At 34.9% G+C, this 14,459-nt stretch overlaps 1 protein-coding gene across 1 annotated transcript; it reads left to right on the plus strand.

Moving 5' to 3' along the window:
- Positions 1 to 43: 43 nt before the first annotated feature.
- On the plus strand, positions 44 to 14,026 carry LOC112565679 (WD repeat-containing protein 3-like). Its single transcript, XM_025241319.1, has 26 exons — positions 44 to 121; positions 479 to 688; positions 1,105 to 1,314; positions 1,676 to 1,794; positions 2,269 to 2,347; positions 2,697 to 2,792; positions 3,182 to 3,265; positions 3,649 to 3,750; positions 5,463 to 5,557; positions 5,702 to 5,831; positions 6,316 to 6,506; positions 6,787 to 6,880; positions 7,210 to 7,311; positions 7,666 to 7,751; positions 8,191 to 8,259; positions 9,302 to 9,374; positions 9,834 to 9,991; positions 10,287 to 10,398; positions 10,602 to 10,736; positions 10,900 to 10,950; positions 11,285 to 11,350; positions 11,732 to 11,824; positions 12,060 to 12,154; positions 12,345 to 12,473; positions 12,831 to 12,924; positions 13,309 to 14,026. The coding sequence occupies exons 2-26, from the start codon at positions 518 to 520 to the stop codon at positions 13,456 to 13,458; spliced, it is 2,784 nt and encodes a 927-aa protein (XP_025097104.1). The 5' UTR covers positions 44 to 121; positions 479 to 517; the 3' UTR covers positions 13,459 to 14,026.
- The last annotated feature ends 433 nt before the right edge of the window (positions 14,027 to 14,459 follow it).

Consider the following 14,459-nt stretch of genomic DNA (forward strand, 5'->3'; position numbering starts at 1 on the left):
TGCAATTATTTCCGTCGTCTGCTCGACAGGTCTTACTACGCATGTCACGGGCTTCAAAAACCGGAACACATGGTTTCATGGATGGAATAGCGACACAGTCTTTCCTACATCATCAAAAAGTGTATGTTGCTTAGTATGTGTATATGTTGATTAAATTTATAAAATGTTTATCCATTATTAATCTACCAAAACTCACTATACATTGCTTGTTATATTGGTATATTATTCCACATCTTTAAGTAAGCTGAAATGAAAACGTGGAGTGCTGTAGTGTACGTAATAGCATAGCATGTTAGGCTTAAGTATGTTAAGTATTATTTATTAAAATAGTTTACTGATTAACGCTGACAGCATTTGTTCTCTTCTCTGCTCCACTTGCATACAGAGAGTTCTTGCAATTCTATATTACTGAACTGGATCATCATCATTACTGACTATTACGGCATTTTCACAAATTTTTGTCTTTTTAAAAATCCAGGTTTTAGTAGCAGGACATTATTACATCTATCTATACAATATGGGAGTGACTAAACAGTATCTTCGTGTGGAAGCTAAAGATGTGTTTGGGCTGGTGGCTAGTCCACGCTCAAACATTGTCCTCTTAAAAAACATGAAAGGCAATGTGCGTCAGGCAGCAGTTGGGGCATGTGAAAATGTTATCATTTGGGATCTGCTTACCAAGGAGAAGGTAATACATGTTACATCAGTGCATTAAGTGGATAACCATGTATCTTGCTCAAAACTCATCTTTTCTATTTCACATTTATTCTTTCATTTATCTGCGACATATCAGCTGACAGCCAGTTATAGTGCTCTGGGGATACCAGTCTTCAAGGGAGCAGAGGTGGGACTGGGGAAGGGATTTAGATAGATGTAGTGGCTGACAATACTCACCACTTCATTAGTCTCATTCTTCCTCAAGCAATTATTTATATGTTGCTTTGTGAGCTGATGCTCAATCATTAATTGTTACTTTTATCTAACTGATTGTTTTAAAAAAAATTTGCATTATTTTTATCTTATTTATCAGAGTAAACCTTAACTATTGTCTAAGACAGTACTGTAATAGTGTAAAGGACATTTATAATTCAAATCACATTTAAGGTTCAGATTCTGAAGGGAGATAAGCATGAAGTCAGTAGGGTGGCAAAAACGCCTGACGACCGACATCTGGCTGTGGGCTACATGGATGGCAGCATACGTGTATTTGAAGTGGTGACTGGAGAGATCAAAATCACTTTCCAAGGTCATCGATCTGCTGTAACTGCTCTTGCCTATGATCACGATGGACTGCGATTAGTGTCCGGTTCTAAGGTACTCTATATTGTGCTTTATGAAAAATTTCTGCCAAGCTTAACACTTTACAGTGTGATGGAACTCAAACAATAGCACAACATGGTTTCAACAATCAAGTTATAATAATTTGAGACTTATCAGTCTCTTGGGAGGATTGTGTATAAGCTTTGTTTATTCATTATTTAATCTTTTTAAGGGTTTTTAGGCTGTTCTGTTGTTAAGGTTTAGTTGCATAAAATTATTCTCTTTTTTTCAACCACCGCCCCAATCCACATACTAATTTATCTAATTTGGTTTGTATATGTAATTCACAGGCATAAATGATGTATGATAATGATCTGTAGTGTTATTTTTTGTTTTGTTTTTTTTTTTTTTGCAGGATACTGATGTTATTGTTTGGGATGTAGTAAGTGAATCAGGACTTTTCCGCCTGAAAGGTCACAAAGGGGAGGTCACGAAGGTTGAATTTCTTAAAGAAAGAAATGTTCTTTTAACAAGGTATGTCACCTTTCTGGTGTGAGACCCAGTTCAGACCATGCTGAACACACAATATAGACAGACTGTTTGAATGCTTAAATAAAAGTAACATAGTTTCACCTTTTTGTGTGTGGGTGCAAACTTATATAAAAGGGAGTAGTGCACTGCTTAACAAGTTCATTGTGTTAGGGTGTACTTTGTAGTTGTGAAAGCAACTCTTCTCATCAGAGTTAAGGTACTTGAGTTTGCATTCATTGTTAACAAATGCGTCCATATAAATTTCTTGCTGTCAGGCATTTGATGGTGTACCAGATCAAATCAGCTCACTAAAAAGCATGTGTTGGTTAAATGGCTAGAGAACTCAAATATTTGTAACAACTATAACGGATATTTCATAACAGCATGCGCAGTATCAGAAACATTGCAGGTTTAAAAGATTCTAGCTACAATTTAAAAAATTTTATTTTTTTTCTTATTTTAAAAAAATTGTTGTAGCTCCAAGGATACATTTGTGAAGTTCTGGGACCTTGACACACAGCACTGCTTCTGTACATTGACAGGACATCGCACAGAGGTAAAAACAGTTTCATGGTTGTGTAGGCTGAATGAATTTCTCTTTCAAAGAAATGAATATTTAACAACTACAATCTTGTTGTTCATAGAGATAAAAAAGATATTTTAAATAAATCATATATAAGTGATTTATGTTTATTTTCAGTGTGCTGGGTACATCTATAGATGCATTTAATTTTAATTGTGTGAAATGTTCTGGGTGCCAATTGCTTAGTGGTTGCACCTATGACTTAATAGAAGTGAAGGGATGAATATAAGGTTATCTAGAAAAGGTTGTCATTACCAAAATTTTCAGTCTTCACTTGCCTAACCCTCATCTACCTGTTCTATGTTACTTTGTTGTGCAATAGGTCTATGGCTTTGTGCTTATAAACAGCGGACAGCGTCTTATCACTGGGTCAGCAGACAGCGAGTTGCGTGTATGGGACATCACTTATACTGAAGAGGTGAGAAATATCACTTTATTTATTATGAGGTTTAGGCCCTGGGTTTCTTGCTTTTTTCCCTTTAGCGAATGTATGTTTCATATGGAATGGAGCAGCACTGTATCTTGCGTTTTGGTTCTTTCAGTATATTAGAATAAAGTTTATGCAGATGAAATCCAACAGTATCACAAGCTGGGCAATATGATGTTGTCTTCTTCTGCAGAGTATTTGTGAAACTTTGGAAATGTTAGAATATTTAGCCTTGTTGAGCATAACAAATTTATTGAATACTGGCGTATTTCTTAGTTTCATACAGTTGTGTTCATACAGAGGTAATTTGTGTTAAACTACAGTCATGTTGGAGTCAATGGTATGATGACATGCTGGCATCTTTTCTGTGACTTTGTCAGTATGATGGTGATGATGATGAAGAATCCAGCAAACCAAAACGTCAACGACCAGACAATAACAGTGAAGAGGACGAGGATGAACTGGTTAGCCTGAAAGTTCTTTTTCTGTGCATTAGCTTGTTAAGCATGTGAAATGTCATTTATTTCCTTGGTTGGCAACAAATATGAGCAGTTTACAGGATAACAGTTAAACCAGAAACTTATGATATTGGTGATGATAGTTGCAAAGTGATTTATAGTCAAGCAAAGGTCGTAGTAACCAAGTGTAGAATAATTCTGCTTTTTCAACGTGATCTTCTTTTAGTATTTTGTTTAGTGACTTGTGAAAAAAGCAAAATCAGATTAGTTTGAATAAAATTTTAAGTCGACAAGGCTTTATTTTGTCAAGTCCAAAAATCAAATTTTAACTGTTGTTTTTATAAAATTTGTTGTCTTTTAATAGGGTATTGTGCTGTCTGGTTTTGCAGAACATCCTGCATTGTCATCCAGTTGGATCTGTAATGCGACATGGGAGAGATCGGGTTGTGTGTTTAACAACTGACCCCACAGATCGCTACCTTGTTTGTCATGTGAGTCAGATTTTTTTTCCCCTGATAATGATTCAGTATTTTTCCTAAATGTGGACCTTTTTTTAAAAAATGAATAAAAGGGAATTCTTACCTTACCTAGGTACCTCGAACCACGTGCAGAATACCTTGTGGTTACCTAGGTGAGTGTGAAAGAGCATTTTCTGCTGAGTCCGGTGGTATTGACATAGTTTTGAATTTATGCCGCATGGTGGGCAAAGACACTGACTCGTTGGTATAAGCATGCAGTCACAATGGCAGCTAGAGCAAGATTGACGCAAATACACAAAAGTACTTTGGTGAATGCTTGTGTTAAATGTGATTTATTTTGTGACATTCTGCCATTTTTGGTGAAGCTGTGGCTGAACCTGCTTCAGGATCAGATCTCCAGTTTCGTTTATAAAACCTGGACAGAATGTTGCAGTTTATGATGACACTTTCCATGTTGGAACTGTTTGTGACATAAGGAATGAACATGAAGCAATTATCAAATTTTTGAAGAAAACTGCTTTAGAGAATAATACATACACTTGGCCTTCAAAGCCTGATATAGACAAAGTAGAAAATATATTTGTATTTGGATGGGACTTATCTATCTCTCCAGCATCCAGCAGCAGTTGTATATGGAGAGTAGAGGAGCAGCATGACATCACCAAAAATATCAAAATTACAAAACTAAATGTGAAGTTTTAAGTTTTTTATGTCTCGGTGTGAGACCTGAGTTGTGGGAATTTTGTTGGTTTTGTACATTTATGTTTTTCCGAAATTATTTTATTCTGAGAAAATGAAAGAAAAAATAGCACCCTCTTTAGTTAAAAGAGGGAAGGGGTGACTGTATTACACAAATATTTGGGGTATTATCTTATTTTTCTTATCTTCAAGTAACAGTTTGGGTCAACTAATGAGATTTCAATGTCCCGAGTAAATATTAAATACTCACTCTTTATTTTTAACCACTAGCCTTTCTCTACTACATGTAAAAGTAATTAGCGTAGATTAGCAGATACATGTGTTTTTTTCAGTGTTTTAAATTTGAACCCACTCTGTCCAGTCGATTAGAAATTACAGCTGTTTTAAGTTCATTACTCCTAAAACTTATTTTTTTCTGCCTGAAAAATGGATGATTTTGTAATATTTGAAGCTGCATATTTCACAAAAGACCTTGGAAGTTTGTAGAAAAAAACTAGAAGAACAGTATATAGTGGTTACTTTGAAAAAGATGTTTTAGGTGTATTTAGTAAATTAGTTTTTGAAATAGAGAACTTGAAATAAGTTGTCTTCGTGTCAAATGACAAAATGCTAAACTTTTTTTTAAAATTTGGATGTATTTTTATGTCTTTTTGCAAATTAGTTTTTCAGTCACTTAAATAGAAAGTCAGTGTTAATAACTTCTAAGATTTCACGATGCTTCATATGAGAGCTTCAAACATGGTCCAAAATAATAAGTTATAGCTGTGATGCAAATTACAAACTTCAAACAACAATATCTCCAAAACTAATAAAGATAAAGACTCAGTTTTTGTTCTTCTTTTCCGATATTTTCTTGTTCTTTCGTGTGAACATAAAAAAATATTCATTTAACAACAAATTAATTTTGTGTGCCAATACCTACTATACCTAAATTTTGTCAAACGGAGAAATTTCTCAGATAGGAGAGGAATATCCCAAAATTGTGTGACAAGATCTTTCTCTTATTATCATCATTTTTATTCTAGGGGCTTGGAAACAGCTATGAAGTATTTATTATAGCCAGTGATGCAGAACTGAAAAAAAAGTTGGCAAAGCGGCGCAAGAAAGCCAGATTGCAACAGTAAGTCAAGCATAATTTTTTTTTTTTTTTTTTTAAGTTTAGAAATTATATATAGTATTTTTCTGGATTCAGAAAGTGATGGCCTGAGGCTTCGTCTCTCTTGCACATGACATCTGCAGATTTAACGTAAATTTGTTGTTGCAGACAAAAAGATGAAGCTCTTCCAGAACCGTCTTTAACTTTACAGGACCAAGTGCGGCATATGAACAAGTTTAAAATGTCATCCAAAATGCGATGGATAGATGTGTCTATAACATCTCCTGAGCAGCTACAGGTGAGTGGGCATGTAGAATGTATTAATCCAGTATCCACTTGATTGAAGTCAGATTTAGGACAATTTTTCAAGAAAATCGTAATCATTAGCCAGCAGATGGTGTAAATTGAATGTTTTCCTTTAGTTTATGGATCATTATTGTAATTCTCTGGGGAAAATGTGTTGTTATTGGCATCAAAATATGGCTAGAATGCAAGCAGAATAATAATGGAGTTTTATATCTGTGTAGAACTTCTTCCTTGCTGAAAGTCTCATACAGTTTGCTAAAAGGCAAAAGCTGCTTAAAATTAAAAGAATGATTGTAATAAAACTATGTATAAATGGGAAAAAATTGAATTTGATTATATAGAAATAATAAAAATGAGGTCAACAAGTAAGGAGTCAATAGGGAAGAACATCTAAATTACATTATGAAGGGAAAATTGAATACTTAAAGGGTGCAGTTGATCATAGTTGTGTGATTATTATTATTTTCTTTTCCTAGGTGGTCGGCCTTCTCAACAACAACAAACTTGAGGTTGTAGACCTGCAGATAGATGTTACCTCACTGCAGGTGTTAAAAACTTCAAACATCCACAACGGTGGTCATCGAAGTGATGTGCGGACTCTAGCCTTTAGTTCAGACAACAGTACTATTTTATCTGCAAGTGGAGAACAGGCAAAGCTCTGGATTAGGTAAATCCTGAACCCTGTATATGTGGGCTTGTGTGCGTGCAATCCCATATGTGCACGTACATGTTTCACTTATTTTTTTAAAATATACTGAAATAGCTGCTTCAGAAACTTTTGCTTGTACCTTACATTTAACCTTCCAATATTTTTTTTTATGTCAAATAGGTTTTTGGCTTAGAATTGTGTTTGTTAAAGCACTATTTTACATTATCATTTCATGCAAAGCTATGCTCTTATTATTTTTGAAGGTAATTTTTCCTGTTTTTGAATTTTTTGATGCCAGGTCAACCTTACACTGCTTCCGCACACTAGCTTGTGACTATGCTCTATGCTCAGTCTTTTCCCCTGGAGATCGTTACGTCATCATTGGAACCAAGGTAATGTGTTAACTATGATATTATAATCTAGCATTTATTTATAAGGTGATGATCATATGTTCATAAGAGTACAATAGCTGAAAATCCTCGTTTAGGTCATTTTATAAAATTTTCAGAATTAAGAGCTGCTATGTACTAGTTACTTTGGAGTAATGAGTCGGAATAAATAAAAAAGAATTGCGCTTTGTTGCAGCTCAGGACTTGATAGCAAATTGACATAAAAAAGTGCATATTTTTTAGTATTTGTAAGGAAACAGAATTGTAAATAGATAAATTGCCAAAAATTCACAGATACAACTGACATAGTTTAAAACTGTATCTTAAAACAGAGTGGAAGACTTCAGGTTTTTGATGTGGATGAAGGTACCATGATAGAAAATATTGATGCACATAGTGGCGCCATCTGGTCTCTGAGTTTAGCACCTGATAAGGTAAGTTTTGTGTGGTAAATATATGTGTTAAGCTTTAATTTTTGGCATTGTAAGAGATTTTGTTTGTTTGCATTTATGTGCATAACAGAAAGAATTGAACAGAACTCTTATTATCTAGACAAATTTAACTTTGGCTATTGTTTTTCTTTCGGCATGTTTCTTTATAATCAAGAAAAGTGCAGAATAGGTTTTCTTTAAAATGTTGTTCTCTTGTTTCATGTTGGAACTTGCTGATCATTTCTATTTCTCACACTCCGTATTGAACTGATTGGGAAGGTGGAAAAGTGAGAGAGAACACTATTATGAGTGAATAATGTTTATCATTTCTCATGAATTTTTCTTTTTTTATTCCAGAGAGGTTTGGTCACTGGCAGTGCAGACCACACAGTCAAGTTTTGGAATTTTGAGCTAGTGTCTGTTTCTGAAAATAGTTCTGGAAGGTAAATATATTTTCCATGTAAGACGTCTGGTCGATAGATATGTATAACACATCTTCAAGTTTGTTGAGCTGCTCTAAACAGGGCATTCAGTATGGATTATTGCAGTAAGTAGTCCAAAGTAGCTGCCAGTAACTGTGTCTGTTGTAATGGCTTGAAATGGAAGAGCAGGATCAAAAACATTAAAATAATGGAATAATTTTGAATTTCCAGAACTACAGACTTTGTAACTGTAGACACAGTAGAGATGCAGAGAAAATGTAGGAATATCTGGTATTCCTCACTAAAATCTTTAAGATTGATAATATATATATAATAATGATTATGGTTTTCTACTTTGCTCGTGTGTGTGTGTGTGTGAGTGCATGTGTGTCTGTATTAGCACATATGGATGGTACACTTTCTATTTCCTTACACCAGAAATAACTTTGTTTGTCTGTAGGAAGCAGCTTTCTCTAATACACACTCGTACTTTGCAAATGGATGAGGATGTTCTGTGTGTCAGGTACAGGTAAGGAAGAGGACATACTTGTTTCTTCTTTGACTTTCCAAATGACATGAATATAGATGATATTCTATTATCTCCTGTTGTCATATCATCTGCTTATTCTAGAAGAAAAAGAATTTAATTTTTCTTTAATTACGTTTGCAGTTTGAATTTTTCTACAGCCTTAATAACTTGGCCTTGTTTTCTTCTTGGTACTACAGTATATGTTCTGCTGTAGGACTTGACTGGGTGTAACAGGTGGCAGCAGTTGATAGACTGTGCTTAATATATTTCTTTTGAAGAAAAGTATTATAATCACCCATCAGTCATTTTCTTCTTATTATTCTTCTGATTTTAAAAGTAAAACCATGTTAACCTCCTTGGCATTAATCCTGGGCATTATTTGCTTTTGGAATTCAACATAAAAACAGGTAAACCTAAGCATCACTTAGAGTAACATATGATCAAACTTCACTTGGGAACATGCACTGGGAAAGCAGATAGCTGATCATTTAAAGTTCTGGTGTCCAAACCCACCTTCTGGTACAATAGCCATGTTGCAAACTTCTACCAATTGACACCTGTCAGGAATGGGTACCTGACTCCATAGGGAATTCAGAAAGGTAAGGCAGCAAAGGAGATGAGATGGGCACCACATAAAAAAAATGGCCCAGAGAAAAGTGTGGTCTCTCACACCTTGTCTGAAAAGGTTGGGGAATGACCTTTACCTTGCAGTAGTAAGTCTAAATACCACTTGAGGTAACAAATGCCAAGAAGGTTAATCGGTAGTTTAACATTCATACTGCAGGTTTCATCAAAAACTTCTTGATCTCTCAATTCAAGAATTGATTCCATTTTAGGTTGTTTTATGCTGTTGTAAAGTGTCACATGCATTGTATTCTGTATGGTCACATATGTATAATCGTGTGAATACATCTACACTTACATAATGGTAGTAATAGTATTTCAGATGGAAGAGCATGTCAGAATCTCAATGAAGGGACTATACAGACATTGCAATTAAATTACACAAAAAGGATATTTTTATGAAAATTCTCTGTTTCAGCCCAGATCAACGACTGTTGGCTGTAGCTCTGCTTGACAATACAGTCAAGGTCTTTTTTGTTGATACATTAAAGGTTAGAAAGGAATTACATTGTCTTTTTTTATACTTAGTCATCGTCATCCTTTTATAGGAAGCAAAAGTGTTCTATTCTATTGTGAATGGTGAAAAAAGAACATGATTGATGTGGTGCGTGGCTGTTGCATATGGATTTTTATCTTTGCAGGATCTGTGTCATGGATGTTAGGGATGTTAAACTGGAATATTTTGAGAATGATTTTTCAGTTATTGCATATGTCGGGAGGAGCAAGTATAGGCATTTATTTGTTGAGGGTTGCATTTTATAATCTGTCATATGAATAGATGTAGAGTCATTTATTTGTGACTATCAGTTTCTATGCTTATTGTGTATGTTTGAATATGCATATACTTTTTGCCCTTGTGGATGAATAAAGTTGTATTGAATTTATTGTTCAGTTTTTAAATTTATTTCTAGATTTTTATCTTAGCGTTTTTCTTATTTCTCTTGGAACAGTTCTTTTTGTCTCTGTACGGCCACAAACTGCCAGTCCTGTGCATGGATATTTCTTCAGACTCCACACTCATTGTTACGGGTTCTGCTGACCGCAATGTGAAGATCTGGGGGCTGGACTTTGGCGATTGCCACCGTTCACTCTTTGCTCATGATGATAGGTCAGTACTTTAACACCCTTTTCTTTGCCTGTTAATGTGGAAACTGAGCTATATTCAGATTATATTTTTAATGTCTGTGTGATATTTATGTGAGTAAATTTAAAATGAATACCTGGTGGTGTTAACTTTGTTACTTCTACACTGTTGCTGTTTTTACAGGATGTAAGAGATATATGTTTGCTTCATTTGTATTATCTGTATATTGCTAGTATGAGTACTTCTGGAATTGCCCTTGTGGATTAATAAAGTTCTATTGTAGTGTTTCTAAATTAAGAATTGTGTCTTTCTTTTGCAGCATCTTGTGTATCCAGTTTGTACCACGTACTCATATGTTCTACACAGCCAGCAAAGATAATAAAGTGAAACAATGGGATGCAGACAACTTTGAGAACATTATCACTCTGCACGTAAGAAATTAGTCGCATGATTTTGTGTTATTTCTTTAGTTGTGTGTGTGCATGTATTTGTCATTGTGATTATGAAGTGATTGTGAATATGTAGAACTTCATACAACTTTCACTGTGTCTGCCCAAAATACTTTTGCAATTTATGGAAAAGCAAGACTTGGTTTATGTGAATTAGTTGTCTTATTTCTTTTTGGTATGGACAGGGCCATCATGGAGAGGTGTGGGCACTTGCAGTCAGTCCCAATGGGAAATCTGTTGTCACTTCAAGTCACGACCATTCACTGCGACTGTGGGAAAAAACTGAAGAACTTCTTGTTTTGGAGGAAGAGCGAGAAATGGTGAGCATGTAGATCGGTTACTTTCCTGCTGACAATCACTTTTCCAGAGACTATATTTCAATTGCTAAAAATATTTTTACATCCTTGAGAGAGATACTAAGCATTTTGGAAAATGTGTAAGGGTCTAAAAAATAAGTTTGTGCCATTGATTGTTTTTCTTCAGGAACGTGAAAAAGAGTATGAAGAATCAGCTGCACAAGATGGAGAGCCTGTAGTAAGTGCTGATCACTTGAGTTGATGCAATGAAAAAAAATCACTTCACAACCTTCCTTCTGTCCTCTGTTTTGTGTTCCTTTCTCTCTCTTTTTTTTTCTTTTTCAATTTTTTGTTTTTTTAAATGCTGATCTTTAATGATATAATTTCTTAGAGATTTACTTATGAAGTGGCGTTATTTTATTCATTCTTTGTGACTTAAAATTGCAAAGAGTAGGTTGGTTGAAGGCTGACTAATGTCTAGAAATAAGAAGAAAATAGTTTGAAGTGCAGTTTTTATTTGGTTTTTTTTATATTGAGTAACAAATATTGCAATAATTATTTTTGACAAACAGATCCCAGGGGAGACAAATGATGAATTTGCTCATGCAGGGAAGAAGAACATAGAGACTGTGAAAGCTGTAAGTCATGTACAATGGTTTTCTGAAATTCCTGCCCCTGTATTTTCCCCTGTTTAAGTTGATCACGATAAATTCTAATCTAGAACCATGATTTCTGTATGGAGTTGAGTTAGATTCAGCAATGTAATCAATGACTTCATTACTCTTTGAACCATTTCCATTTTTTCCAGTTTGTGAACATTATGAACTAACCTTTATGCTATGCAATTTTTTCAGTAATTTTTTTAAAATATTTTTTTTTGGTGTTGTTTGTTTTTGTTCTGTTTGGATATACAGGAATTCTAATTTTAACAGGTAAGAGGTTTCTTTTTGGGTATTTGTTCTTTTCTCCTTTTTTGTCCTTTCTTGTAAGTTTAAGTCTCTTAATATATTTTTTATCAGGCTGAAAAACTTATTGAAGCAGTGGAAGTTTACAAGGAAGAGACACAGAAGTTAGCTCAGCACAAGGCACAATGCCAGGCTGCTGGAAAACAGGTGAGTACATTTAGGCTCACATAGTTGTTTACAATACAAACTTTACAGACCATTAAACACAAAATATGTGTCAGCTATATCACTTGGACTTTTATGCTGTTATCATTGTCATGAACACGTTTTGAATTATGGATAGAAGCATTTCTTCTTAATGGTATCTTAAAATATCAAAGAAACTAAATTTAGGAGAGTTGTTTTTTTTTAAAGTTCATTGCTGATACCTGCATCTGTGTAGCTTCCAGCACCAACTCCTCATCCCCTATTGGTTGCATATCATGCTACTTCTCCTTCGCACCTTGTTCTGCAGATTATCAGAAAGATCAAATCCAGGTATTATTACTTTAAAAAGCAATTTTGTTTCTTTTCGTCAAATGCTTTGTACTTAAATGTTTATATTTTCACACCATCCATAAACAGAGCACAATTTTCATTCATTATTATTAAGTTAACACATGATCTTTTTGCCAAGATTCTCATTATTTCTGGATTTTTTTTTTTTTTTATATAATTTCAACAACAGTGAATTGGATGAGTCTTTGCTGGTGTTACCCTTTGCTGTTTCAACTGATCTGCTTTCTATCCTTGAAACTTTCCTGTCCAATGGCTGGGAGACAGAACTTACCTCTCGCTGTCTTCTATTTCTTCTCAGGTAAGTGATTGAAATTTTTGACATACCTCAACTGTTAAATGTGTATAACGCTGCTGTAGACCCTGTGAAGAACAGTTGTTGTTTTGTAACAGTGTGTATGTGAAAATTATAGCACAGTTGTAGTCTGCAGCTTATATTTTAGCAAGGTGAGTGCACTAAAGAAAACAATTATTTACATGCCTGTCAAAAGCTAAAATATGGCCTGAGTTTTGTGAGCAGAGAGATAACATTCATGTCAAGAACAGAACATAAATTTTCTGTGTAAAATTTTGACTATTCCTTTTGCAAGAAAGTTCAGATATACTATAAAGCTCAACATATTTTTCTCTTACGCTGAGGTTTCTCTTGGGTTCGCAGGATCCACCATGGTCAGGTGACCTCAACACAAGTATTGCTGCCCACTATAGACAGACTACGGCCCCTGAGCAAAGAACGTGCAGATCATCTCAAAGTAGGGGAAATTTCTTGTAGCACAGTCATCTCCAGTCTGTGGTCTCTTTACAGTGTAATGAAACTTAGTTTACAAAAGTGTAGTGTAGTTTATTGTATATCAAGAAGACCTCAAAATAGTGACATAAATCAGATTTACAAAATAATTCTTTATACACATTAGTAGAGGAAATCAAAATTTTAATTGGATATTTCCAAAATTGGTAGCGACCAACAAACAAATTTACATTGATGGCCCCTCAATATTGTGTCACTTGATATTTGTGTCTGTAGATTATAGTACTTAAGCATTTTGATATTGTTTGCAGCAGGAAATGTTGCATTTTTTTAAAAACTGATTTATTTATGTTGCAAAAAATCATGTGCTGTGGGGTTTTTTTTCCAGGATACAGTAGGTTTCAACTTGATGGGCCTTCAGATGTTAAGGCTGAAATTGGAGGAGAAAAAGGGTGTGAAAGTATTCGCTGATGCCACCTCAAAATTTAAAGAGAGGATAAAGAAAAAACGGAAGGCAGTCCTCACAATTGTCACATGAATCTTTTTTTCAAAGAATTTTTACAGAACTTTTCCCCTTTCCCCAGAAACTGATTACTTTGACAGTATGCCTGTAGGATTATTTTGAGGTTGATGCCCGTGAGATTAAAAAGTGAAGGCAGGTGTCCTGGGACTTCCAGAATACAGACCTTTTCAATTACCAGTGACACAAATCGTTTTGTTATGGAGCTGTGAAGCTAAATGAAAGTGTGCAAGTTACTGCTTGATAGTGGATCTACTGCTTGCTTGCAGGCACATGGAATTCATGTTTCCATTGTTCCAGTTGACTGATGAAGTGACTGAAGTATAGTGTAGAGGCCAGTGATTTGTGTGCAAAGTTCTGTGCCAGAAACAGCAACAGTATCGAGTGCTTTTGTGTCAGCAGTTGATAACAGTTTTGTATGTTTTTGTGTCTGTTTGCTTGATTGATTCATGTAAAGAGATGGGTACTGGGACTGAATGAAATATTATTTTATGTGCACTCAGAAGGAAAAGTTTTTTGTTTTTTTTTTTGTCTGGAGAAGGTATTTTGAGAAGATGTTTCATCAATAAAATGTGAAAAACTGTTATCTCCTTTTCTGTGTTGATTAAAGTGTTTCTTCTGTATTTTATTCTGAGGAGAGACAATGTTCATGTATGAATTTCCCTGCTCACTGGAGGTTTTTGAACTTGTGCTTATATTATTTTCTGGCGTCAATTTTAAGGAAAGGGTTGATAAATGCAGGAAAGACCGTATCATGATAAACCAGGAGAGGCAGACTTGCTATTCCACTCTTTCATCTCCATTCCCAGCTCTTAACCGAGGGCAAGGTTTTCTCCCACACTATACAAAACGTACAAAAGCCTGACGATGTATGTCTGGATATTTAATGTCTTTTCCATCACCCTCATCTTTCAGCTCCTTTGTTTTGGAACTCGTACCAAACGCATCACTTTGTTGTTACAGGGCGTCAAATGTTGAAAGCTGCCCGTAAAATCCTGCTCCTGCACCATGTAGCAACA

The sequence above is a fragment of the Pomacea canaliculata genome, linkage group LG6 (genome assembly GCF_003073045.1).
Source record: "Pomacea canaliculata isolate SZHN2017 linkage group LG6, ASM307304v1, whole genome shotgun sequence".
Lineage (NCBI taxonomy): Eukaryota > Metazoa > Mollusca > Gastropoda > Architaenioglossa > Ampullariidae > Pomacea > Pomacea canaliculata.

What these genes read in the sequence shown, in the direction of transcription:
- LOC112565679 (XM_025241319.1), top strand. Translation starts at nt 518, where the DNA reads ATGGGAGTGACTAAACAGTATCTTCGTGTGGAAGCTAAAGATGTGTTT. An exon ending in GATTAGTGTCCGGTTCTAAG is followed by an intron (nt 1,315 to 1,675) that starts GTACTCTATATT and finishes TTTTTTTTGCAG; the next exon opens with GATACTGATGTTATTGTTTG. An exon ending in ACATAGAGACTGTGAAAGCT is followed by an intron (nt 11,351 to 11,731) that starts GTAAGTCATGTA and finishes ATTTTTTATCAG; the next exon opens with GCTGAAAAACTTATTGAAGC.